The following is a 23981-nucleotide window of genomic DNA, read 5'->3' on the forward strand; positions in this document are numbered from 1 at the left end:
ACTTAGAGAGGAGAGAGATCTGGAGGTTCCTACAGCCAGCTGCATCCCCTGGTACAACTTAGAGGAGAGATCTTGAGGTCCATACAGCCAGCTGCATCTCCTGGTACAACTTAGAGAAGAGAGATCTGGAGGTTCATACAGCCAGCTGCATCTCCTGGTACAACTTAGAGGAGAGATCTGGAGGTTCCTACAGCCAGCTGAACCTCCTGGTACAACTTGGAGAGGAGAGAGATCTGGAGGTTCATACAGCCAGCTGCATCTCCTGGTACAACTTGGAGAGGAGAGAGATCTGGAGGTATATACAGCCAGCTGCATCTCCTGGTACAACTTGGAGAGGAGAGAGATCTGGAGGTTCGTACAGCCAGCTGCATCCCCTGGTACAACTTAGAGGAGAGATCTTGAGGTCCATACATCCAGCTGCATCTCCTGGCACAACTTAGAGAAGAGAGAGATCTGGAGGTTCATACAGCCAGCTGCATCTCCTGGTACAACGTAGAGGAGAGATCTGGAGATTCATACAGCCAGCTGCATCTCCTGGTACAACTTAGAGAGGAGAGAGATCTGGAGGTTCATACAGCCAGCTGCATCTCCTGGTACAACTTAGAGAGAAGAGAGATCTGGAGGTTCATACAGCCAGCTGCATCTCCTGGTACAACTTAGAGAGGAGAGAGATCTGGAGGTTCATACAGCCAGCTGCATCTCCTGGTACAACTTAGAGAGGAGAGAGATCTGGAGGTTCCTACAGCCAGCTGCATCTCCTGGTACAACTTAAAGAGGGGAGAGATCTGGAGGTTCATACAGCCAGCTAAATCTCCTGGTACAACTTAGAGGAGAGATCTGGAGGTTCCTACAGCCAGCTGCACCTCCTGGTACAACTTGGAGAGGAGAGAGATCTGGAGGTTCATACAGCCAGCTGCATCTCCTGGTACAACTTGGAGAGGAGAGAGATCTGGAGGTTCGTAAAGCCAGCTGCATCTCCTGGTACAACTTACAGAGGAGAGAGGAGAGAGATCTGGAGGTTCCTACAGCCAGCTGCATCTCCTGGTACAACTTGGAGAGGAGAGGAGAGAGATCTGGAGGTTCCTACAGCCAGCTGCATCTCCTGGTACAACTTAGAGAGGAGAGAGATCTGGAGGTTCCTACAGCCAGCTGCATCTCCTGGTACAACTTAGAGAGGAGAGAGATCTGGAGGTTCCTACAGCCAGCTGCATCCCCTGGTACAACTTAGAGGAGAGATCTTGAGGTCCATACAGCCAGCTGCATCTCCTGGTACAACTTAGAGAGAAGAGAGATCTGGAGGTTCATACAGCCAGCTGCATCTCCTGATACAACTTAGAGAAGAGAGATCTGGAGGTTCATACAGCCAGCTGCATCTCCTGGTACAACTTAGAGGAGAGATCTGGAGGTTCCTACAGCCAGCTGAACCTCCTGGTACAACTTGGAGAGGAGAGAGATCTGGAGGTTCCTACAGCCAGCTGCATCTCCTGGTATAACTTAGAGAGGGGAGGAGAGAGATCTGGAGGTTCATACAGCAGGCTGCATCCCCTGGTATAACTTAGAGGACAGATCTGGAGGTTCCTACAGCCAGCTGCATCCCCTGGTACAACTTAGAGAGGGGAGGAGAGAGATCTGGAGGTTCATACAGCAGGCTGCATCCCCTGGTACAACTTAAAGAGGGGAGAGATCTGGAGGTTCATACAGCCAGCTGCATCCCCTGGTATAACTTAGAGGAGAGATCTGGAGGTTCCTACAGCCAGCTGCATCTCCTGGTACAACTTAGAGAGGAGAGATCTGTAGGTTCCTACAGCCAGCTGCATCTCCAGGTACAACTTAGAGAGGAGAGATCTGTAGGTTCCTACAGCCAGCTGCATCTCCTGGTACAACTTAGAGAGGAGAGGAGAGAGATCTGGAGGTTCCTACAGCCAGCTGCATCTCCTGGTACAACTTAGAGAGGAGAGGAGAGAGATCTGGAGGTTCATACAGCCAGCTGCATCTCCTGGTACAACTTAGAGAGGAGAGGAGAGAGATCTGGAGGTTGCTACAGCAGGCTGCATCTCCTGGTACAACTTAGAGAGGGGAGGAGAGAGATCTGGAGGTTCCTACAGCCAGCTGCATCTCCTGGTACAACTTAGAGAGGAGAGATCTGGAGGTTCCTACAGCCAGCTGCATCCCCTGGTACAACTTAGAGAGGAGAGAGATCTGGAGGTTCATACAGCAGGCTGCATCTCCTGGTACAACTTAGAGAGAAGAGAGATCTGGAGGTTCCTACAGCCAGCTGCATCTCCTGGTACAACTTAGAGAGGAGAGGAGAGAGATCTGGAGGTTCCTACAGCCAGCTGCATCTCCTGGTACAACTTAGAGAGGAGAGAGATCTGGAGGTTCATACAGCCAGCTGCATCTCCTGGTACAACTTAGAGAGGAGAGAGATCTGGAGGTTCCTACAGCCAGCTGCATCTCCTGGTACAACTTAGAGAGGAGAGAGATCTGGAGGTTCCTACAGCCAGCTGCATCTCCTGGTACAACTTGGAGAGGAGAGAGATCTGGAGGTTCCTACAGCCAGCTGCATCTCCTGGTATAACTTAGAGAGGGGAGGAGAGAGATCTGGAGGTTCATACAGCAGGCTGCATCCCCTGGTATAACTTAGAGGACAGATCTGGAGGTTCCTACAGCCAGCTGCATCCCCTGGTACAACTTAGAGAGGGGAGGAGAGAGATCTGGAGGTTCATACAGCAGGCTGCATCCCCTGGTACAACTTAAAGAGGGGAGAGATCTGGAGGTTCATACAGCCAGCTGCATCCCCTGGTATAACTTAGAGGAGAGATCTGGAGGTTCCTACAGCCAGCTGCATCTCCTGGTACAACTTAGAGAGGAGAGATCTGTAGGTTCCTACAGCCAGCTGCATCTCCAGGTACAACTTAGAGAGGAGAGATCTGTAGGTTCCTACAGCCAGCTGCATCTCCTGGTACAACTTAGAGAGGAGAGGAGAGAGATCTGGAGGTTCCTACAGCCAGCTGCATCTCCTGGTACAACTTAGAGAGGAGAGGAGAGAGATCTGGAGGTTCATACAGCCAGCTGCATCTCCTGGTACAACTTAGAGAGGAGAGGAGAGAGATCTGGAGGTTGCTACAGCAGGCTGCATCTCCTGGTACAACTTAGAGAGGGGAGGAGAGAGATCTGGAGGTTCCTACAGCCAGCTGCATCTCCTGGTACAACTTAGAGAGGAGAGATCTGGAGGTTCCTACAGCCAGCTGCATCCCCTGGTACATCTTAGAGAGGAGAGAGATCTGGAGGTTCATACAGCAGGCTGCATCTCCTGGTACAACTTAGAGAGAAGAGAGATCTGGAGGTTCCTACAGCCAGCTGCATCTCCTGGTACAACTTAGAGAGGAGAGGAGAGAGATCTGGAGGTTCCTACAGCCAGCTGCATCTCCTGGTACAACTTAGAGAGGAGAGAGATCTGGAGGTTCATACAGCCAGCTGCATCTCCTGGTACAACTTAGAGAGGAGAGAGATCTGGAGGTTCCTACAGCCAGCTGCATCTCCTGGTACAACTTAGAGAGGAGAGAGATCTGGAGGTTCCTACAGCCAGCTGCATCTCCTGGTACAACTTAGAGAGGAGAGATCTGGAGGTTCATACAGCCAGCTGCATCTCCTGGTACAACTTAGAGAGGAGAGATCTGGAGGTTCATACAGCCAGGTGCACCTCCTGGTACAACTTAGACAGGAGAGGAGAGAGATCTGGAGGTTCCTACAGCCAGCTGCATCTCTTGGTACAACTTAGAGAGGAGAGAGATCTGGAGGTTGCTACAGCCAGCTGCATCTCCTGGTACAACTTAGACAGGAGAGGAGAGAGATCTGGAGGTTCATACAGCCAGCTGCATCTCCTGGTACAACTTATAGAGGAGAGAGGAGATCTGGAGGTTCCTACAGCTAGCTGCATCTCCTGGTACAACTTAGAGAGAAGAGAGGAGAGAGATCTGGAGGTTGCTACAGCCAGCTGCATCTCCTGGTACAACTTAGAGAGGAGAGAAGAGCGAGATCTGGAGGTTCCTACAGCCAGCTGAACCTCCTGGTACAACTTGGAGAGGAGAGAGATCTGGAGGTTCATACAGCCAGCTGCATCTCCTGGTACAACTTGGAGAGGAGAGAGATCTGGAGGTATATACAGCCAGCTGCATCTCCTGGTACAACTTGGAGAGGAGAGAGATCTGGAGGTTCGTACAGCCAGCTGCATCCCCTGGTACAACTTAGAGGAGAGATCTTGAGGTCCATACATCCAGCTGCATCTCCTGGCACAACTTAGAGAAGAGAGAGATCTGGAGGTTCATACAGCCAGCTGCATCTCCTGGTACAACGTAGAGGAGAGATCTGGAGATTCATACAGCCAGCTGCATCTCCTGGTACAACTTAGAGAGGAGAGAGATCTGGAGGTTCATACAGCCAGCTGCATCTCCTGGTACAACTTAGAGAGAAGAGAGATCTGGAGGTTCATACAGCCAGCTGCATCTCCTGGTACAACTTAGAGAGGAGAGAGATCTGGAGGTTCATACAGCCAGCTGCATCTCCTGGTACAACTTAGAGAGGAGAGAGATCTGGAGGTTCCTACAGCCAGCTGCATCTCCTGGTACAACTTAAAGAGGGGAGAGATCTGGAGGTTCATACAGCCAGCTAAATCTCCTGGTACAACTTAGAGGAGAGATCTGGAGGTTCCTACAGCCAGCTGCACCTCCTGGTACAACTTGGAGAGGAGAGAGATCTGGAGGTTCATACAGCCAGCTGCATCTCCTGGTACAACTTGGAGAGGAGAGAGATCTGGAGGTTCGTAAAGCCAGCTGCATCTCCTGGTACAACTTACAGAGGAGAGAGGAGAGAGATCTGGAGGTTCCTACAGCCAGCTGCATCTCCTGGTACAACTTGGAGAGGAGAGGAGAGAGATCTGGAGGTTCCTACAGCCAGCTGCATCTCCTGGTACAACTTAGAGAGGAGAGAGATCTGGAGGTTCCTACAGCCAGCTGCATCTCCTGGTACAACTTAGAGAGGAGAGAGATCTGGAGGTTCCTACAGCCAGCTGCATCCCCTGGTACAACTTAGAGGAGAGATCTTGAGGTCCATACAGCCAGCTGCATCTCCTGGTACAACTTAGAGAGAAGAGAGATCTGGAGGTTCATACAGCCAGCTGCATCTCCTGATACAACTTAGAGAAGAGAGATCTGGAGGTTCATACAGCCAGCTGCATCTCCTGGTACAACTTAGAGGAGAGATCTGGAGGTTCCTACAGCCAGCTGAACCTCCTGGTACAACTTGGAGAGGAGAGAGATCTGGAGGTTCCTACAGCCAGCTGCATCTCCTGGTATAACTTAGAGAGGGGAGGAGAGAGATCTGGAGGTTCATACAGCAGGCTGCATCCCCTGGTATAACTTAGAGGACAGATCTGGAGGTTCCTACAGCCAGCTGCATCCCCTGGTACAACTTAGAGAGGGGAGGAGAGAGATCTGGAGGTTCATACAGCAGGCTGCATCCCCTGGTACAACTTAAAGAGGGGAGAGATCTGGAGGTTCATACAGCCAGCTGCATCCCCTGGTATAACTTAGAGGAGAGATCTGGAGGTTCCTACAGCCAGCTGCATCTCCTGGTACAACTTAGAGAGGAGAGATCTGTAGGTTCCTACAGCCAGCTGCATCTCCAGGTACAACTTAGAGAGGAGAGATCTGTAGGTTCCTACAGCCAGCTGCATCTCCTGGTACAACTTAGAGAGGAGAGGAGAGAGATCTGGAGGTTCCTACAGCCAGCTGCATCTCCTGGTACAACTTAGAGAGGAGAGGAGAGAGATCTGGAGGTTCATACAGCCAGCTGCATCTCCTGGTACAACTTAGAGAGGAGAGGAGAGAGATCTGGAGGTTGCTACAGCAGGCTGCATCTCCTGGTACAACTTAGAGAGGGGAGGAGAGAGATCTGGAGGTTCCTACAGCCAGCTGCATCTCCTGGTACAACTTAGAGAGGAGAGATCTGGAGGTTCCTACAGCCAGCTGCATCCCCTGGTACAACTTAGAGAGGAGAGAGATCTGGAGGTTCATACAGCAGGCTGCATCTCCTGGTACAACTTAGAGAGAAGAGAGATCTGGAGGTTCCTACAGCCAGCTGCATCTCCTGGTACAACTTAGAGAGGAGAGGAGAGAGATCTGGAGGTTCCTACAGCCAGCTGCATCTCCTGGTACAACTTAGAGAGGAGAGAGATCTGGAGGTTCATACAGCCAGCTGCATCTCCTGGTACAACTTAGAGAGGAGAGAGATCTGGAGGTTCCTACAGCCAGCTGCATCTCCTGGTACAACTTAGAGAGGAGAGAGATCTGGAGGTTCCTACAGCCAGCTGCATCTCCTGGTACAACTTAGAGAGGAGAGATCTGGAGGTTCATACAGCCAGCTGCATCTCCTGGTACAACTTAGAGAGGAGAGATCTGGAGGTTCATACAGCCAGGTGCACCTCCTGGTACAACTTAGACAGGAGAGGAGAGAGATCTGGAGGTTCCTACAGCCAGCTGCATCTCTTGGTACAACTTAGAGAGGAGAGAGATCTGGAGGTTGCTACAGCCAGCTGCATCTCCTGGTACAACTTAGACAGGAGAGGAGAGAGATCTGGAGGTTCATACAGCCAGCTGCATCTCCTGGTACAACTTATAGAGGAGAGAGGAGATCTGGAGGTTCCTACAGCTAGCTGCATCTCCTGGTACAACTTAGAGAGAAGAGAGGAGAGAGATCTGGAGGTTGCTACAGCCAGCTGCATCTCCTGGTACAACTTAGAGAGGAGAGAAGAGCGAGATCTGGAGGTTCCAACAGCCAGCTGCATCTCCTGGTACAACTTAGAGAGAAGAGAGGAGAGAGATCTGGAGGTTCCTACAGCCAGCTGTATCTCCTGGTACAACTTAGAGAGGAGAGGAGAGAGATCTGGAGGTTGCTACAGCAGGCTGCATCTCCTGGTACAACTTAGAGAGGGGAGGAGAGAGATCTGGAGGTTCCTACAGCCAGCTGCATCCCCTGGTACAACTTAGAGAGGAGAGAGATCTGGAGGTTCATACAGCAGGCTGCATCTCCTGGTACAACTTAGAGAGAAGAGAGATCTGGAGGTTCATACAGCCAGCTGCATCTCCTGGTACAACTTAGAGAGGAGAGAGATCTGGAGGTTCATACAGCCAGCTGCATCTCCTGGTACAACTTAGAGAGGAGAGATCTGGAGGTTCCTACAGCCAGCTGCATCTCCTGGTACAACTTAGAGAGGAGAGGAGAGAGATCTGGAGGTTCCTACAGCCAGCTGCATCTCCTGGTACAACTTAGAGAGGAGAGAGATCTGGAGGTTCATACAGCCAGCTGCATCTCCTGGTACAACTTAGAGAGGAGAGAGATCTGGAGGTTCCTACAGCCAGCTGCATCTCCTGGTACAACTTAGAGAGGAGAGAGATCTGGAGGTTCCTACAGCCAGCTGCATCTCCTGGTACAACTTAGAGAGGAGAGATCTGGAGGTTCATACAGCCAGCTGCATCTCCTGGTACAACTTAGAGAGGAGAGATCTGGAGGTTCATACAGCCAGGTGCACCTCCTGGTACAACTTAGAGAGGAGAGAGATCTGGAGGTTCCTACAGCCAGCTGCATCTCTTGGTACAACTTAGAGAGGAGAGAGATCTGGAGGTTGCTACAGCCAGCTGCATCTCCTGGTACAACTTAGACAGGAGAGGAGAGAGATCTGGAGGTTCATACAGCCAGCTGCATCTCCTGGTACAACTTATAGAGGAGAGAGGAGATCTGGAGGTTCCTACAGCCAGCTGCATCTCCTGGTACAACTTAGAGAGAAGAGAGGAGAGAGATCTGGAGGTTGCTACAGCCAGCTGCATCTCCTGGTACAAATTAGAGAGGAGAGAAGAGCGAGATCTGGAGGTTCCAACAGCCAGCTGCATCTCCTGGTACAACTTAGAGAGAAGAGAGGAGAGAGATCTGGAGGTTCCTACAGCCAGCTGTATCTCCTGGTACAACTTAGAGAGGAGAGGAGAGAGATCTGGAGGTTGCTACAGCAGGCTGCATCTCCTGGTACAACTTAGAGAGGGGAGGAGAGAGATCTGGAGGTTCCTACAGCCAGCTGCATCCCCTGGTACAACTTAGAGAGGAGAGAGATCTGGAGGTTCATACAGCAGGCTGCATCTCCTGGTACAACTTAGAGAGAAGAGAGATCTGGAGGTTCCTACAGCCAGCTGCATCTCCTGGTACAACTTAGAGAGGAGAGGAGAGAGATCTGGAGGTTCCTACAGCCAGCTGCATCTCCTGGTACAACTTAGAGAGAAGAGAGGAGAGAGATCTGGAGGTTCCTACAGCCAGCTGCATCCCCTGGTATAACTTAGAGGAGAGATCTGGAGGTTCCTACAGCCAGCTGCATCTCCTGGTACAACTTAGAGAGGAGAGATCTGGAGGTTCCTACAGTCAGCTGCATCCCCTGGTACAACTTAGAGATGAGAGAGGAGCGAGATCTGGAGGTTCCTACAGCAGGCTGCATCCCGTGGTATAACTTAGAGAGGGGAGGAGAGAGATCTGGAGGTTCATACAGCAGGCTGCACCCCTGGTATAACTTAGAGGAGAGATCTGGAGGTTCCTACAGCCAGCTGCATCCCCTGGTACAACTTAGAGAGGAGAGAGATCTGGAGGTTCATACAGCCAGCTGCATCTCCTGGTACAACTTAGAGAGGAGAGAGATCTGGAGGTTCCTACAGCCAGCTGCATCTCCTGGTACAACTTAGAGAGGAGAGAGATCTGGAGGTTCCTACAGCCAGCTGCATCTCCTGGTACAACTTAGAGAGGAGAGATCTGGAGGTTCATACAGCCAGCTGCATCTCCTGGTACAACTTAGAGAGGAGAGATCTGGAGGTTCATACAGCCAGGTGCATCTCCTGGTACAACTTAGACAGGAGAGGAGAGAGATCTGGAGGTTCCTACAGCCAGCTGCATCTCTTGGTACAACTTAGAGAGGAGAGAGATCTGGAGGTTGCTACAGCCAGCTGCATCTCCTGGTACAACTTAGACAGGAGAGGAGAGAGATCTGGAGGTTCATACAGCCAGCTGCATCTCCTGGTACAACTTATAGAGGAGAGAGGAGATCTGGAGGTTCCTACAGCCAGCTGCATCTCCTGGTACAACTTAGAGAGAAGAGAGGAGAGAGATCTGGAGGTTGCTACAGCCAGCTGCATCTCCTGGTACAACTTAGAGAGGAGAGAAGAGCGAGATCTGGAGGTTCCAACAGCCAGCTGCATCTCCTGGTACAACTTAGAGAGAAGAGAGGAGAGAGATCTGGAGGTTCCTACAGCCAGCTGTATCTCCTGGTACAACTTAGAGAGGAGAGGAGAGAGATCTGGAGGTTGCTACAGCAGGCTGCATCTCCTGGTACAACTTAGAGAGGGGAGGAGAGAGATCTGGAGGTTCCTACAGCCAGCTGCATCTCCTGGTACAACTTAGAGAGGAGAGATCTGGAGGTTCCTACAGCCAGCTGCATCCCCTGGTACAACTTAGAGAGAGATCTGGAGGTTCATACAGCAGGCTGCATCTCCTGGTACAACTTAGAGAGAAGAGAGATCTGGAGGTTCCTACAGCCAGCTGCATCTCCTGGTACAACTTAGAGAGGAGAGGAGAGAGATCTGGAGGTTCCTACAGCCAGCTGCATCTCCTGGTACAACTTAGAGAGGAGAGAGATCTGGAGGTTCATACAGCCAGCTGCATCTCCTGGTACAACTTAGAGAGGAGAGAGATCTGGAGGTTCCTACAGCCAGCTGCATCTCCTGGTACAACTTAGAGAGGAGAGAGATCTGGAGGTTCCTACAGCCAGCTGCATCTCCTGGTACAACTTAGAGAGGAGAGATCTGGAGGTTCATACAGCCAGCTGCATCTCCTGGTACAACTTAGAGAGGAGAGATCTGGAGGTTCATACAGCCAGGTGCACCTCCTGGTACAACTTAGAGAGGAGAGGAGAGAGATCTGGAGGTTCCTACAGCCAGCTGCATCTCCTGGTACAACTTAGAGAGGAGAGATCTGGAGGTTCCTACAGTCAGCTGCATCCCCTGGTACAACTTAGAGATGAGAGAGGAGCGAGATCTGGAGGTTCCTACAGCAGGCTGCATCCCGTGGTATAACTTAGAGAGGGGAGGAGAGAGATCTGGAGGTGCATACAGCAGGCTGCACTTCTGGTATAACTTAGAGGAGAGATCTGGAGGTTCCTACAGCCAGCTGCATCCCCTGGTACAACTTAGAGAGGAGAGGAGAGAGATCTGGAGGTTCCTACAGCCAGCTGCATCTCCTGGTACAACTTAGAGAGGAGAGAGATCTGGAGGTTCATACAGCCAGCTGCATCTCCTGGTACAACTTAGAGAGGAGAGAGATCTGGAGGTTCCTACAGCCAGCTGCATCTCCTGGTACAACTTAGAGAGGAGAGATCTGGAGGTTCATACAGCCAGCTGCATCTCCTGGTACAACTTAGAGAGGAGAGATCTGGAGGTTCATACAGCCAGGTGCACCTCCTGGTACAACTTAGAGAGGAGAGGAGAGAGATCTGGAGGTTCCTACAGCCAGCTGCATCTCTTGGTACAACTTAGAGAGGAGAGAGATCTGGAGGTTGCTACAGCCAGCTGCATCTCCTGGTACAACTTAGACAGGAGAGGAGAGAGATCTGGAGGTTCCTACAGCCAGCTGCATCTCCTGGTACAACTTAGAGAGAAGAGAGGAGAGAGATCTGGAGGTTGCTACAGCCAGCTGCATCTCCTGGTACAACTTAGAGAGGAGAGAAGAGCGAGATCTGGAGGTTCCAACAGCCAGCTGCATCTCCTGGTACAACTTAGAGAGAAGAGAGGAGAGAGATCTGGAGGTTCCTACAGCCAGCTGTATCTCCTGGTACAACTTAGAGAGGAGAGGAGAGAGATCTGGAGGTTGCTACAGCAGGCTGCATCTCCTGGTACAACTTAGAGAGGGGAGGAGAGAGATCTGGAGGTTCCTACAGCCAGCTGCATCTCCTGGTACAACTTAGAGAGGAGAGATCTGGAGGTTCCTACAGCCAGCTGCATCCCCTGGTAACACTTAGAGAGGAGAGAGATCTGGAGGTTCATACAGCAGGCTGCATCTCCTGGTACAACTTAGAGAGAAGAGAGATCTGGAGGTTCCTACAGCCCGCTGCATCTCCTGGTACAACTTAGAGAGGAGAGGAGAGAGATCTGGAGGTTCCTACAGCCAGCTGCATCTCCTGGTACAACTTAGAGAGGAGAGAGATCTGGAGGTTCATACAGCCAGCTGCATCTCCTGGTACAACTTAGAGAGGAGAGAGATCTGGAGGTTCCTACAGCCAGCTGCATCTCCTGGTACAACTTAGAGAGGAGAGAGATCTGGAGGTTCCTACAGCCAGCTGCATCTCCTGGTACAACTTAGAGAGGAGAGATCTGGAGGTTCCTACAGCCAGCTGCATCTCCTGGTACAACTTAGAGAGGAGAGAGATCTGGAGGTTGCTACAGCCAGCTGCATCTCCTGGTACAACTTAGACAGGAGAGGAGAGAGATCTGGAGGTTCATACAGCCAGCTGCATCTCCTGGTACAACTTATAGAGGAGAGAGGAGATCTGGAGGTTCCTACAGCCAGCTGCATCTCCTGGTACAACTTAGAGAGAAGAGAGGAGAGAGATCTGAAGGTTGCTACAGCCAGCTGCATCTCCTGGTACAACTTAGAGAGGAGAGAAGAGCGAGATCTGGAGGTTCCTACAGCCAGCTGCATCTCCTGGTACAACTTAGAGAGAAGAGAGGAGAGAGATCTGGAGGTTCCTACAGCCAGCTGTATCTCCTGGTACAACTTAGAGAGAAGAGAGGAGAGAGATCTGGAGGTTCATACAGCCAGCTGCATCTCCTGGTACAACTTAGAGAGGAGAGATCTGGAGGTTCCTACAGCCAGCTGTATCTCCTGGTGCAACTTAGAGAGGAGAGAGGAGCGAGATCTGGAGGTTCATACAGCCAGCTGCATCTCCTGGTACAACTTAGAGAGGAGAGGAGAGAGATCTGGAGGTTCCTACAGCCAGCTGCATCTCCTGGTACAACTTAGAGAGGAGAGGAGAGAGATCTGGAGGTTCCTACAGCCAGCTGCATCTCCTGGTACAACTTAGAGAGGAGAGAGATCTGGAGGTTCCTACAGCCAGCTGCATCTCCTGGTACAACTTAGAGAGGAGAGAGATCTGGAGGTTCCTACAGCCAGCTGCATCTCCTGGTACAACTTAGAGAGGAGAGATCTGGAGGTTCATACAGCCAGCTGCATCTCCTGGTACAACTTAGAGAGGAGAGATCTGGAGGTTCATACAGCCAGGTGCACCTCCTGGTACAACTTAGAGAGGAGAGGAGAGAGATCTGGAGGTTCCTACAGCCAGCTGCATCTCTTGGTACAACTTAGAGAGGAGAGAGATCTGGAGGTTGCTACAGCCAGCTGCATCTCCTGGTACAACTTAGACAGGAGAGGAGAGAGATCTGGAGGTTCCTACAGCCAGCTGCATCTCCTGGTACAACTTAGAGAGAAGAGAGGAGAGAGATCTGGAGGTTGCTACAGCCAGCTGCATCTCCTGGTACAACTTAGAGAGGAGAGAAGAGCGAGATCTGGAGGTTCCAACAGCCAGCTGCATCTCCTGGTACAACTTAGAGAGAAGAGAGGAGAGAGATCTGGAGGTTCCTACAGCCAGCTGTATCTCCTGGTACAACTTAGAGAGGAGAGGAGAGAGATCTGGAGGTTGCTACAGCAGGCTGCATCTCCTGGTACAACTTAGAGAGGGGAGGAGAGAGATCTGGAGGTTCCTACAGCCAGCTGCATCTCCTGGTACAACTTAGAGAGGAGAGATCTGGAGGTTCCTACAGCCAGCTGCATCCCCTGGTAACACTTAGAGAGGAGAGAGATCTGGAGGTTCATACAGCAGGCTGCATCTCCTGGTACAACTTAGAGAGAAGAGAGATCTGGAGGTTCCTACAGCCAGCTGCATCTCCTGGTACAACTTAGAGAGGAGAGGAGAGAGATCTGGAGGTTCCTACAGCCAGCTGCATCTCCTGGTACAACTTAGAGAGGAGAGAGATCTGGAGGTTCATACAGCCAGCTGCATCTCCTGGTACAACTTAGAGAGGAGAGAGATCTGGAGGTTCCTACAGCCAGCTGCATCTCCTGGTACAACTTAGAGAGGAGAGAGATCTGGAGGTTCCTACAGCCAGCTGCATCTCCTGGTACAACTTAGAGAGGAGAGATCTGGAGGTTCCTACAGCCAGCTGCATCTCCTGGTACAACTTAGAGAGGAGAGAGATCTGGAGGTTGCTACAGCCAGCTGCATCTCCTGGTACAACTTAGACAGGAGAGGAGAGAGATCTGGAGGTTCATACAGCCAGCTGCATCTCCTGGTACAACTTATAGAGGAGAGAGGAGATCTGGAGGTTCCTACAGCCAGCTGCATCTCCTGGTACAACTTAGAGAGAAGAGAGGAGAGAGATCTGGAGGTTGCTACAGCCAGCTGCATCTCCTGGTACAACTTAGAGAGGAGAGAAGAGCGAGATCTGGAGGTTCCTACAGCCAGCTGCATCTCCTGGTACAACTTAGAGAGAAGAGAGGAGAGAGATCTGGAGGTTCCTACAGCCAGCTGTATCTCCTGGTACAACTTAGAGAGAAGAGAGGAGAGAGATCTGGAGGTTCATACAGCCAGCTGCATCTCCTGGTACAACTTAGAGAGGAGAGATCTGGAGGTTCCTACAGCCAGCTGTATCTCCTGGTGCAACTTAGAGAGGAGAGAGGAGCGAGATCTGGAGGTTCATACAGCCAGCTGCATCTCCTGGTACAACTTAGAGAGGAGAGGAGAGAGATCTGGAGGTTCCTACAGCCAGCTGCATCTCCTGGTACAACTTAGAGAGGAGAGGAGAGAGATCTGGAGGTTCCTACAGCCAGCTGCATCTCCTGGTACAACTTAGAGAGGAGAGAGATCTGGAGGTTCATACAGCCAGCTGCATCCCCTGGTATAACTTAGAGGAGAGATCTGGAGGTTCCTACAGCCAGCTGCATCTCCTGGTATAACTTAGAGAGGGGAGAGATCTGGAGGTTCCTACAGTCAGCTGCATCCCCTGGTACAACTTAGAGAGGAGAGAGGAGCGAGATCTGGAGGTTCATACAGCAGGCTGCATACCCTGGTATAACTTACAGGAGAGATCTGGAGGTTCCTACAGCCAGCTGCATGTCCTGGTACAACTTAGAGAGGAGAGATCTGGAGGTTCCTACAGCCAGCTGCATCTCCTGGTATAACTTAGAGAGGGGAGGAGAGATATCTGGAGGTTCATACAGCAGGCTGCATCCCCTGGTATAACTTAGAGGAGAGATCTGGAGGTTCCTACAGCCAGCTACATCTCCTGGTACAACTTAGAGAGGAGAGATCTGGAGGTTCCTACAGCCAGCTGCATCTCCTGGTATAACTTAGAGAGGGGAGGAGAGATATCTGGAGGTTCATACAGCAGGCTGCATCCCCTGGTATAACTTAGAGGAGAGATCTGGAGGTTCATACAGCCAGCTGCATTCCCTGGTACAACTTAGAGAGGGGAGGAGAGAGATCTGGAGGTTCATACAGCCAGCTGCATCTCCTGGTACAACTTAGAGAGGAGAGGAGAGAGATCTGGAGGTTCCTACAGCCAGCTGCATCTCCTGGTACAACTTGGAGAGGAGAGAGATCTGGAGGTTCCTACAGCCAGCTGCATCTCCTGGTACAACTTAGAGAGGAGAGGAGAGAGATCTGGAGGTTCCTACAGCCAGCTGCATCTCCTGGTACAACTTAGAGAGGAGAGGAGAGAGATCTGGAGGTTCCTACATTCAGCTGCATCTCCTGGTACAACTTAGAGAGGAGAGAGATCTGGAGGTTCATACAGCCAGCTGCATCCCCTGGTATAACTTAGAGGAGAGATCTGGAGGTTCCTACAGCCAGCTGCATCTCCTGGTACAACTTAGAGAGGAGAGATCTGGAGGTTCCTACAGTCAGCTGCATCCCCTGGTACAACTTAGAGATGAGAGAGGAGCGAGATCTGGAGGTTCATACAGCAGGCTGCATCCCCTGGTATAACTTAGAGAGGGGAGGAGAGAGATCTGGAGGTTCATACAGCAGGCTGCACCCCTGGTATAACTTAGAGGAGAGATCTGGAGGTTCCTACAGCCAGCTGCATCCCCTGGTACAACTTAGAGAGGGGGGGAGAGAGATCTGGAGGTTCATACAGCAGGCTGCATCCCCTGGTATAACTTAGAGGAGAGATCTGGAGGTTCCTACAGCCAGCTGCATCTCCTGGTACAACTTAGAGAGGAGAGAGATCTGGAGGTTGCTACAGCCAGCTGCATCTCCTGGTACAACTTAGAGAGGAGAGAAGAGCGAGATCTGGAGGTTCCTACAGCCAGCTGCATCTCCTGGTACAACTTAGAGAGAAGAGAGGAGAGAGATCTGGAGGTTCATACAGCCAGCTGCATCTCTTGGTACAACTTAGAGAGGAGAGATCTGGAGGTTCCTACAGCCAGCTGTATCTCCTGGTACAACTTAGAGAGGAGAGAGGAGCGAGATCTGGAGGTTCATACAGCCAGCTGCATCTCCTGGTACAACTTAGAGAGGAGAGATCTGTAGGTTCCTACAGCCAGCTACATCTCCTGGTACAACTTAGAGAGGAGAGATCTGTAGGTTCCTACAGCCAGCTGCATCCCCTGGTACAACTTAGAGAGGGGAGGAGAGAGATCTGGAGGTTCATACAGCCAGCTGCATCTCCTGGTACAACTTAGAGAGGAGAGGAGAGAGATCTGGAGGTTCCTACAGCCAGCTGCATCTCCTGGTACAACTTAGAGAGGAGAGGAGAGAGATCTGGAGGTTCCTACAGCCAGCTGCATCTCCTGGTACAACTTAGAGAGGAGAGGAGAGAGATCTGGAGGTTCCTACAGCCAGCTGCATCTCCTGGTACAACTTAGAGAGGAGAGGAGAGAGATCTGGAGGTTCCTACAGCCAGCTGCATCTCCTGGTACAACTTAGAGAGGAGAGAGATCTGGAGGTTCATACAGCCAGCTGCATCCCCTGGTATAACTTAGAGGAGAGATCTGGAGGTTCCTACAGCCAGCTGCATCTCCTGGTACAACTTAGAGAGGAGAGATCTGGAGGTTCCTACAGTCAGCTGCATCCCCTGGTACAACTTAGAGAGGAGCGAGATCTGGAGGTTCATACAGCAGGCTGCATCCCCTGGTATAACTTAGAGGAGAGATCTGGAGGTTCCTACAGCCAGCTACATCTCCTGGTACAACTTAGTGTGGAAGGACCACCAGAGGGCAGGCTGGGCTCACGGATGGTAGCCCAACAAGGCATGGGAGACAGGTGAACCAGAGGCAATGAAGCACAGCTGACACTACTAATGAGATATTCTCCTTCCCCTATAAGAGAGAGTATGGAACCAGCAAGAGGGGGGAACTATCTCTGGAAGATGGCCACCGAGACAGAGGAGCTATCTAGGAAGAACCATTAAGACTGTGACAATGTCGTGACTTTTTGTTGTAATTTAAAGACAATCGTATTGTGTTCCTGTTTTGCTCTGGAGAAGAAGATATATGTTTTATTCCTTTGGAGAGTTTCATTGATTCTGTTGGAGTGTTTGTGTTGTCCAAATGCCCTCAATATAGAACTTTGTTCAATCAAGAAAACCTACTCCTGACTCGTTTGTTCCACCTTCCCGCTTTAGAGTGACGCCCAATTACTTGGTCCGCTCACATTAGATAGGAGAGATCTGTAGGTTCCTACAGCCAGCTGCATCCCCTGGTACAACTTAGAGAGGAGAGGAGAGAGATCTGGAGGTTCCTACAGCCAGCTGCATCCCCTGGTATAACTTAGAGGAGAGATCTGGAGGTTCCTACAGCCAGCTGCATCCCCTGGTACAACTTAGAGAGGAGAGAGATCTGGAGGTTCATACAGCCAGCTGCATCTCCTGGTACAACTTAGAGGAGAGATCTGGAGGTTCATACAGCCAGCTGCATCCCCTGGTACAACTTAGAGGAGAGATCTGGAGGTTCCTACAGTCAGCTGCATCCCCTGGTACAACTTAGAGAGGAGAGAGATCTGGAGGTTGCTACAGCCAGCTGCATCTCCTGGTACAACTTAGAGAGGAGAGAGATCTGGAGGTTCATACAGCCAGCTGCATCTCCTGGTACAACTTAGACAGGAGAGGAGAGATATCTGGAGGTTCATACAGCCAGCTGCATCTCCTGGTACAACTTAGAGAGGAGAGAGATCTGGAGGTTCATACAGCCAGCTGCATCTCCTGGTACAACTTAGAGAGGAGAGAGATCTGGAGGTTCATACAGCCAGCTGCATCTCCTGGTACAACTTAGACAGGAGAGGAGAGATATCTGGAGGTTCATACAGCCAGCTGCATCTCCTGGTACAACTTAGAGAGGAGAGAGATCTGGAGGTTCATACAGCCAGCTGCATCTCCTGGTACAACTTAGAGAGGAGAGAGATCTGGAGGTTCATACAGCCAGCTGCATCTCCTGGTACAACTTAGACAGGAGAGGAGAGATATCTGGAGGTTCATACAGCCAGCTGCATCTCCTGGTACAACTTAGAGAGAAGAGAGGAGAGAGATCTGGAGGTTGCTACAGCCAGCTGCATCTCCTGGTACAACTTAGAGAGAAGAGAGGAGAGAGATCTGGAGGTTCCTACAGCCAGCTGCATCTCCTGGTACAACTTAGAGAGAAGAGAGGAGAGAGATCTGGAGGTTCATACAGCCAGCTGTATCTCTTGGTACAACTTAGAGAGGAGAGATCTGGAGGTTCCTACAGTCAGCTGCATCCCCTGGTACAACTTAGAGAGGAGAGAGGAGCGAGATCTGGGGGTTCATACAGCAGGCTGCATCCCCTGGTATAACTTAGAGGAGAGATCTGGAGGTTCCTACAGCCAGCTGCATCTCCTGGTACAACTTAGAGAGGAGAGATCTGGAGGTTCCTACAGCCAGCTGCATCTCCTGGTATAACTTAGAGAGGGGAGGAGAGATATCTGGAGGTTCATACAGCAGGCTGCATCCCCTGGTATAACTTAGAGGACAGATCTGGAGGTTCCTACAGCCAGCTACATCTCCTGGTACAACTTAGAGAGGAGAGATCTGTAGGTTCCTACAGCCAGCTGCATCCCCTGGTACAACTTAGAGAGGGGAGGAGAGAGATCTGGAGGTTCATACAGCCAGCTGCATCTCCTGGTACAACTTAGAGAGGAGAGGAGAGAGATCTGGAGGTTCCTACAGCCAGCTGCATCTCCTGGTACAACTTAGAGAGGAGAGGAGAGAGATCTGGAGGTTCCTACAGCCAGCTGCATCTCCTGGTACAACTTAGAGAGGAGAGATCTGGAGGTTCCTACAGCCAGCTGCATCCCCTGGTACAACTTAGAGAGGGGAGGAGAGAGATCTGGAGGTTCATACAGCAGGCTGCATCCCCTGGTATAACTTAGAGGAGAGATCTGTAGGTTCCTACAGCCAGCTACATCTCCTGGTACAACTTAGAGAGGAGAGATCTGGAGGTTCCTACAGCCAGCTGCATCCCCTGGTACAACTTAGAGAGAAGAGAAGAGCGAGATCTGGAGGTTCATACAGCCAGGTGCATCTCCTGGTACAACTTAGAGAGGAGAGAGATCTGGAGGTTGCTACAGCCAGCTGCATCTCCTGGTACAATTTAGACAGGAGAGGAGAGATATCTGGAGGTTCATACAGCCAGCTGCATCTCCTGGTACAACTTAGAGAGAAGAGAAGAGCGAGATCTGGAGGTTCCTACAGCCAGCTGCATCTCCTGGTACAACTTAGAGAAAAGAGAGGAGAGAGATCTGGAGGTTGCTACAGCCAGCTGCATCTCCTGGTACAACTTAGAGAGGAGAGAAGAGCGATCTGGAGGTTCCTACAGCCAGCTGCATCTCCTGGTACAACTTAGAGAGAAGAGAGGAGAGAGATCTGGAGGTTCATACAGCCAGCTGCATCTCTTGGTACAACTTAGAGAGGAGAGATCTGGAGGTTCCTACAGCCAGCTGTATCTCCTGGTACAACTTAGAGAGGAGAGAGGAGCGAGATCTGGGGGTTCATACAGCCAGCTGCATCTCCTGGTACAACTTAGAGAGGAGAGAGATCTGGAGGTTCCTACAGCCAGCTGCATCTCCTGGTACAACTTAGAGAGGAGAGGAGAGAAATATGGAGGTTCCTACAGCCAGCTGCATCTCCTGGTACAACTTAGAGAGGAGAGGAGAGAGATCTGGAGGTTCCTACAGCCAGCTGCATCTCCTGGTACAACTTAGAGAGGAGAGGAGAGAGATCTGGAGGTTCCTACAGCCAGCTGCATCTCCTGGTACAACTTAGAGAGGAGAGAGATCTGGAGGTTCATACAGCCAGCTGCATCCCCTGGTATAACTTAGAGGAGAGATCTGGAGGTTCCTACAGCCAGCTGCATCTCCTGGTACAACTTAGAGAGGAGAGATCTGGAGGTTCCTACAGTCAGCTGCATCCCCTGGTACAACTTAGAGAGGAGAGAGTAGCGAGATCTGGAGGTTCATACAGCAGGCTGCATCCCCTGGTATAACTTAGAGGAGAGATCTGGAGGTTCCTACAGCCAGCTACATCTCCTGGTATAACTTAGAGGAGAGATCTGGAGGTTCATACAGCCAGCTGTATCTCTTGGTACAACTTAGAGAGGAGAGATCTGTAGGTTCCTACAGCCAGCTGCATCCCCTGGTACAACTTAGAGAGGAGAGGAGAGAGATCTGGAGGTTCCTACAGCCAGCTGCATCTCCTGGTACAACTTAGAGCGGAGAGGAGAGAGATCTGGAGGTTCCTACAGTCAGCTGCATCCCCTGGTATAACTTAGAGGAGAGATCTGGAGGTTCCTACAGCCAGCTACATCTCCTGGTACAACTTAGTGTGGAAGGACCACCAGAGGGCAGGCTGGGCTCACGGATGGTAGCCCAACAAGGCATGGGAGACAGGTGAACCAGAGGCAATTAAGCACAGCTGACACTACTAATGAGATATTCTCCTTCCCCTATAAGAGAGAGTATGGAACCAGCAAGAGGGGGGAACTATCTCTGGAAGATGGCCACCGAGACAGAGGAGCTATCTAGGAAGAACCATTAAGACTGTGACAATGTCGTGACTTTTTGTTGTAATTTAAAGACAATCGTATTGTGTTCCTGTTTTGCTCTGGAGAAGAAGATATATGTTTTATTCCTTTGGAGAGTTTCATTGATTCTGTTGGAGTGTTTGTGTTGTCCAAATGCCCTCAATATAGAACTTTGTTCAATCAAGAAAACCTACTCCTGACTCGTTTGTTCCACCTTCCCGCTTTAGAGTGACGCCCAATTACTTGGTCCGCTCACATTAGATAGGAGAGATCTGTAGGTTCCTACAGCCAGCTGCATCCCCTGGTATAACTTAGAGAGGAGAGATCTGGAGGTTCCTACAGCAAGCTGCATCTCCTGGTACAACTTAGAGAGGAGAGATCTGGAGGTTCATACAGCCAGCTGCATCCCCTGGTACAACTTAGAGGAGAGATCTGGAGGTTCCTACAGTCAGCTGCATCCCCTGGTACAACTTAGAGAGGAGAGAGATCTGGAGGTTGCTACAGCCAGCTGCATCTCCTGGTACAACTTAGAGAGGAGAGAGATCTGGAGGTTCATACAGCCAGCTGCATCTCCTGGTACAACTTATAGAGGAGAGAGGAGAGATCTGGAGGTTCCTACAGCCAGCTGCATCTCCTGGTACAACTTAGAGAGAAGAGAGGAGAGAGATCTGGAGGTTGCTACAGCCAGCTGCATCTCCTGGTACAACTTAGAGAGGAGAGAAGAGCGAGATCTGGAGGTTCCTACAGCCAGCTGCATCTCCTGGTACAACTTAGAGAGAAGAGAGGAGAGAGATCTGGAGGTTCCTACAGCCAGCTGCATCTCTTGGTACAACTTAGAGAGGAGAGATCTGGAGGTTCCTACAGCCAGCTGTATCTCCTGGTGCAACTTAGAGAGGAGAGACGAGCGAGATCTGGAGGTTCATACAGCCAGCTGCATCTCCTGGTGCAACTTAGAGAGGAGAGGAGAGAGATCTTGAGGTTCCTACAGCCAGCTGCATCTCCTGGTACAACTTAGAGAGGAGAGAGATCTGGAGGTTCCTACAGCCAGCTGCATCTCCTGGTACAACTTAGAGAGGAGAGGAGAGAGATCTGGAGGTTCCTACAGCCAGCTGCATCTCCTGGTACAACTTAGAGAGGAGAGGAGAGAGATCTGGAGGTTCCTACAGCCAGCTGCATCTCCTGGTACAACTTAGAGAGGAGAGAGATCTGGAGGTTCATACAGCCAGGTGCATCTCCTGGTACAACTTAGAGAGGAGAGAGATCTGGAGGTTCCTACAGCCAGCTGCATCTCCTGGTACAACTTAGAGAGGAGAGGAGAGAGATCTGGAGGTTCCTACAGCCAGCTGCATCTCCTGGTACAACTTAGAGAGGAGAGAGATCTGGAGGTTCCTACAGCCAGCTGCATCTCCTGGTACAACTTAGAGAGGAGAGGAGAGAGATCTGGAGGTTCCTACAGCCAGCTGCATCTCCTGGTACAACTTAGAGAGGAGAGGAGAGAGATCTAGAGGTTCCTACAGCCAGCTGCATCTCCTGGTACAACTTAGAGAGGAGAGAGATCTGGAGGTTCCTACAGCCAGCTGCATCTCCTGGTACAACTTAGAGAGGAGAGAGTAGATCAGAGGACCGGAGTAGAGAGGTTATCATAACACAGACATAAACTACTCAACAACCTAGAAACAAATGTCTCAAAAGCAGGAGGTGAAAAAGCAGGAGGTGGACCCAGTGTGTTTACCAGTATCTGTATCTCGTCAGAGAGCTGCTGGTGGGAGGCTGACGTGTGATTGGCCAGCTGAACTGTCACTCTCAAACTGGTCCTGCCCGCTGCCCACGCCCTCACCAGCACAGAGAAACTATGGGCAGGAGAGACAGTCACCCCCGCCTAACACACACACACACACACACACACACACACACACACACACACACACACACACACACACACACACACACACACACACACACACACACACACACACACACACACACACACACACACAGTCATATCCAAGTGGTTTGACACACATCGACCTACATATACAGGGACAAAGTGTAGCGTACCTGAGTGTGTCGTGTTTGTATCTCCAGTACTCCAAGCTTGCCCAGATTCCAGTGGAAGGAGAGACCAGACTCTACACTGCCCAGAGCAAAGGGATTCTGACTACTGTCACTGCCCATCACATACACTGGCATCTAAATACACGCAACGCACACACACACTGGGGTTACTAAACCACATGCACATACACACCCAAATACCGTACAAACATACACAGAAACAAACTACACTGCCTGCCACATACATTCATCATACAATGACAATGCTTGAGAGAGAATACAAAAAGATAATTACTTAACACATGTTTCCCATGCCAATAAAGCCCCTTGAATTGAATACAAACATGATCTGTATGTTACCTCAGTGCCCACAGACAGTTTGACCAGAGGGGCCTGGATCCTGACCCCTGTCAGGTTAAACACCTCCACATCCACCTCATCCTGACACACACACAAAGACAACCAGATAATCAACAAGTCAAAAGTATGTGTGTGTGTGTGTGTGTGTGTGGGTGGGTGGGTGGGTGGGTGTGTGTGTGTACCTGTGCGAAGGTGAGCAGAGCTCCGGTGTCCTGAGTGACGGTCTGCAACGCACCTCTGAGTTTGACCATGCCCACTGCCACGCCACGGACCAATCCTGTGTCGGTCACCGTGGCGATGTGGCTGTCACTCACAGAGAAGCCCACACTGGACTGGGGGTGGGGGCCGCCCTCCCACTTCACCTGAGAGAGAGGTGTGCATGTGTAAGTGTATGAGAGGGAGTTATGACATTGACACAGTTGATAGTAGTACCATGACTTCCATCAGCATCATATTCACTTTGTTGTGTATCTCTAAAAGCCTTTTGAATTGTTATGTGATCCAGTGATGAATCAGAGTCAGAGTTAACAGAAACCTAGAGTCAGAGTGAACATGAACCTAGAGTAGGAGTAAACAGAAACCTAGAGTCAGAGTTAACAGAAACCTAGAGTCAGAGTTAACATGAACCTAGAGTAGGAGTAAACAGAAACCTAGAGTCAGAGTTAACAGAAACCTAGAGTCAGAGTTAACAGAAACCTAGAGTCAGAGTTAACAGAAACCTAGAGTCAGAGTTAACAGAAACCTAGAGTCAGAGTTAACATGAACCTAAAGTCAGAGTTAACATGAACCTAGAGTCAGAGTTAACAGAAACCTAGAGTCAGAGTTAACAGAAACCTAGAGTCAGAGTTAACAGAAACCTAGAGTCAGAGTTAACAGAAACCTAGAGTCAGAGTTAACATGAACCTAAAGTCAGAGTTAACATGAACCTAGAGTCAGAGTTAACAGAAACCTAGAGTCAGAGTTAACAGAAACCTAGAGTCAGAGTTAACATGAACCTAGAGTCAGAGTTAACAGAAACCTAGAGTCAGAGTTAACATGAACCTAGAGTCAGAGTTAAAGCTGCAATATGTAACTTTTTGGGTGACGATCAAATTTACAAAGAAATGTGTGTTATAGATCTGTCATTCTCATTGAAAGCAAGTCTAAAATGGGGTAGATCTGTTCAATGTGCATTAATTCTATGCTTTCTATTCTTTTGTTTTTGCATCTTTTACCTACGGTTTTGTACATAATTTTCTAACAGCTGAAAATAAAACATTTCGGTTATGGAAAATATATTTCACAGCGGTTTAGATGGTACAATGATTCTCTGCACGATACTTGCTTGTTTTGGCACATACACTGATATTAGGCGAAGTATTAGAATTTTAGCAACTAGGAAATGTCAGAGTGATTTCTGC

The 23981-nt window shown here is 50.4% G+C and overlaps 1 protein-coding gene across 1 annotated transcript in view; it reads right to left on the reverse strand.

Annotated features, from left to right (window-relative positions):
• The window catches only part of LOC129842329 (nuclear pore membrane glycoprotein 210-like), a 148949-nt gene that overhangs the window by 57814 nt on the left and 67154 nt on the right, over window positions 1–23981 (reverse strand). Inside the window, exons 25-28 of the mRNA XM_055910832.1 lie at window positions 22764–22943; window positions 22582–22662; window positions 22225–22356; window positions 21899–22045 (exon numbers count right to left, since the gene is read on the reverse strand). Of these exons, the coding sequence (XP_055766807.1) occupies window positions 21899–22045; window positions 22225–22356; window positions 22582–22662; window positions 22764–22943 (540 nt within the window). The remainder of the gene's footprint in view (window positions 1–21898; window positions 22046–22224; window positions 22357–22581; window positions 22663–22763; window positions 22944–23981) is intronic.

Source organism: Salvelinus fontinalis, unplaced genomic scaffold, assembly GCF_029448725.1.
Source record: "Salvelinus fontinalis isolate EN_2023a unplaced genomic scaffold, ASM2944872v1 scaffold_0033, whole genome shotgun sequence".
Classification (NCBI taxonomy): Eukaryota; Metazoa; Chordata; class Actinopteri; order Salmoniformes; family Salmonidae; genus Salvelinus; species Salvelinus fontinalis.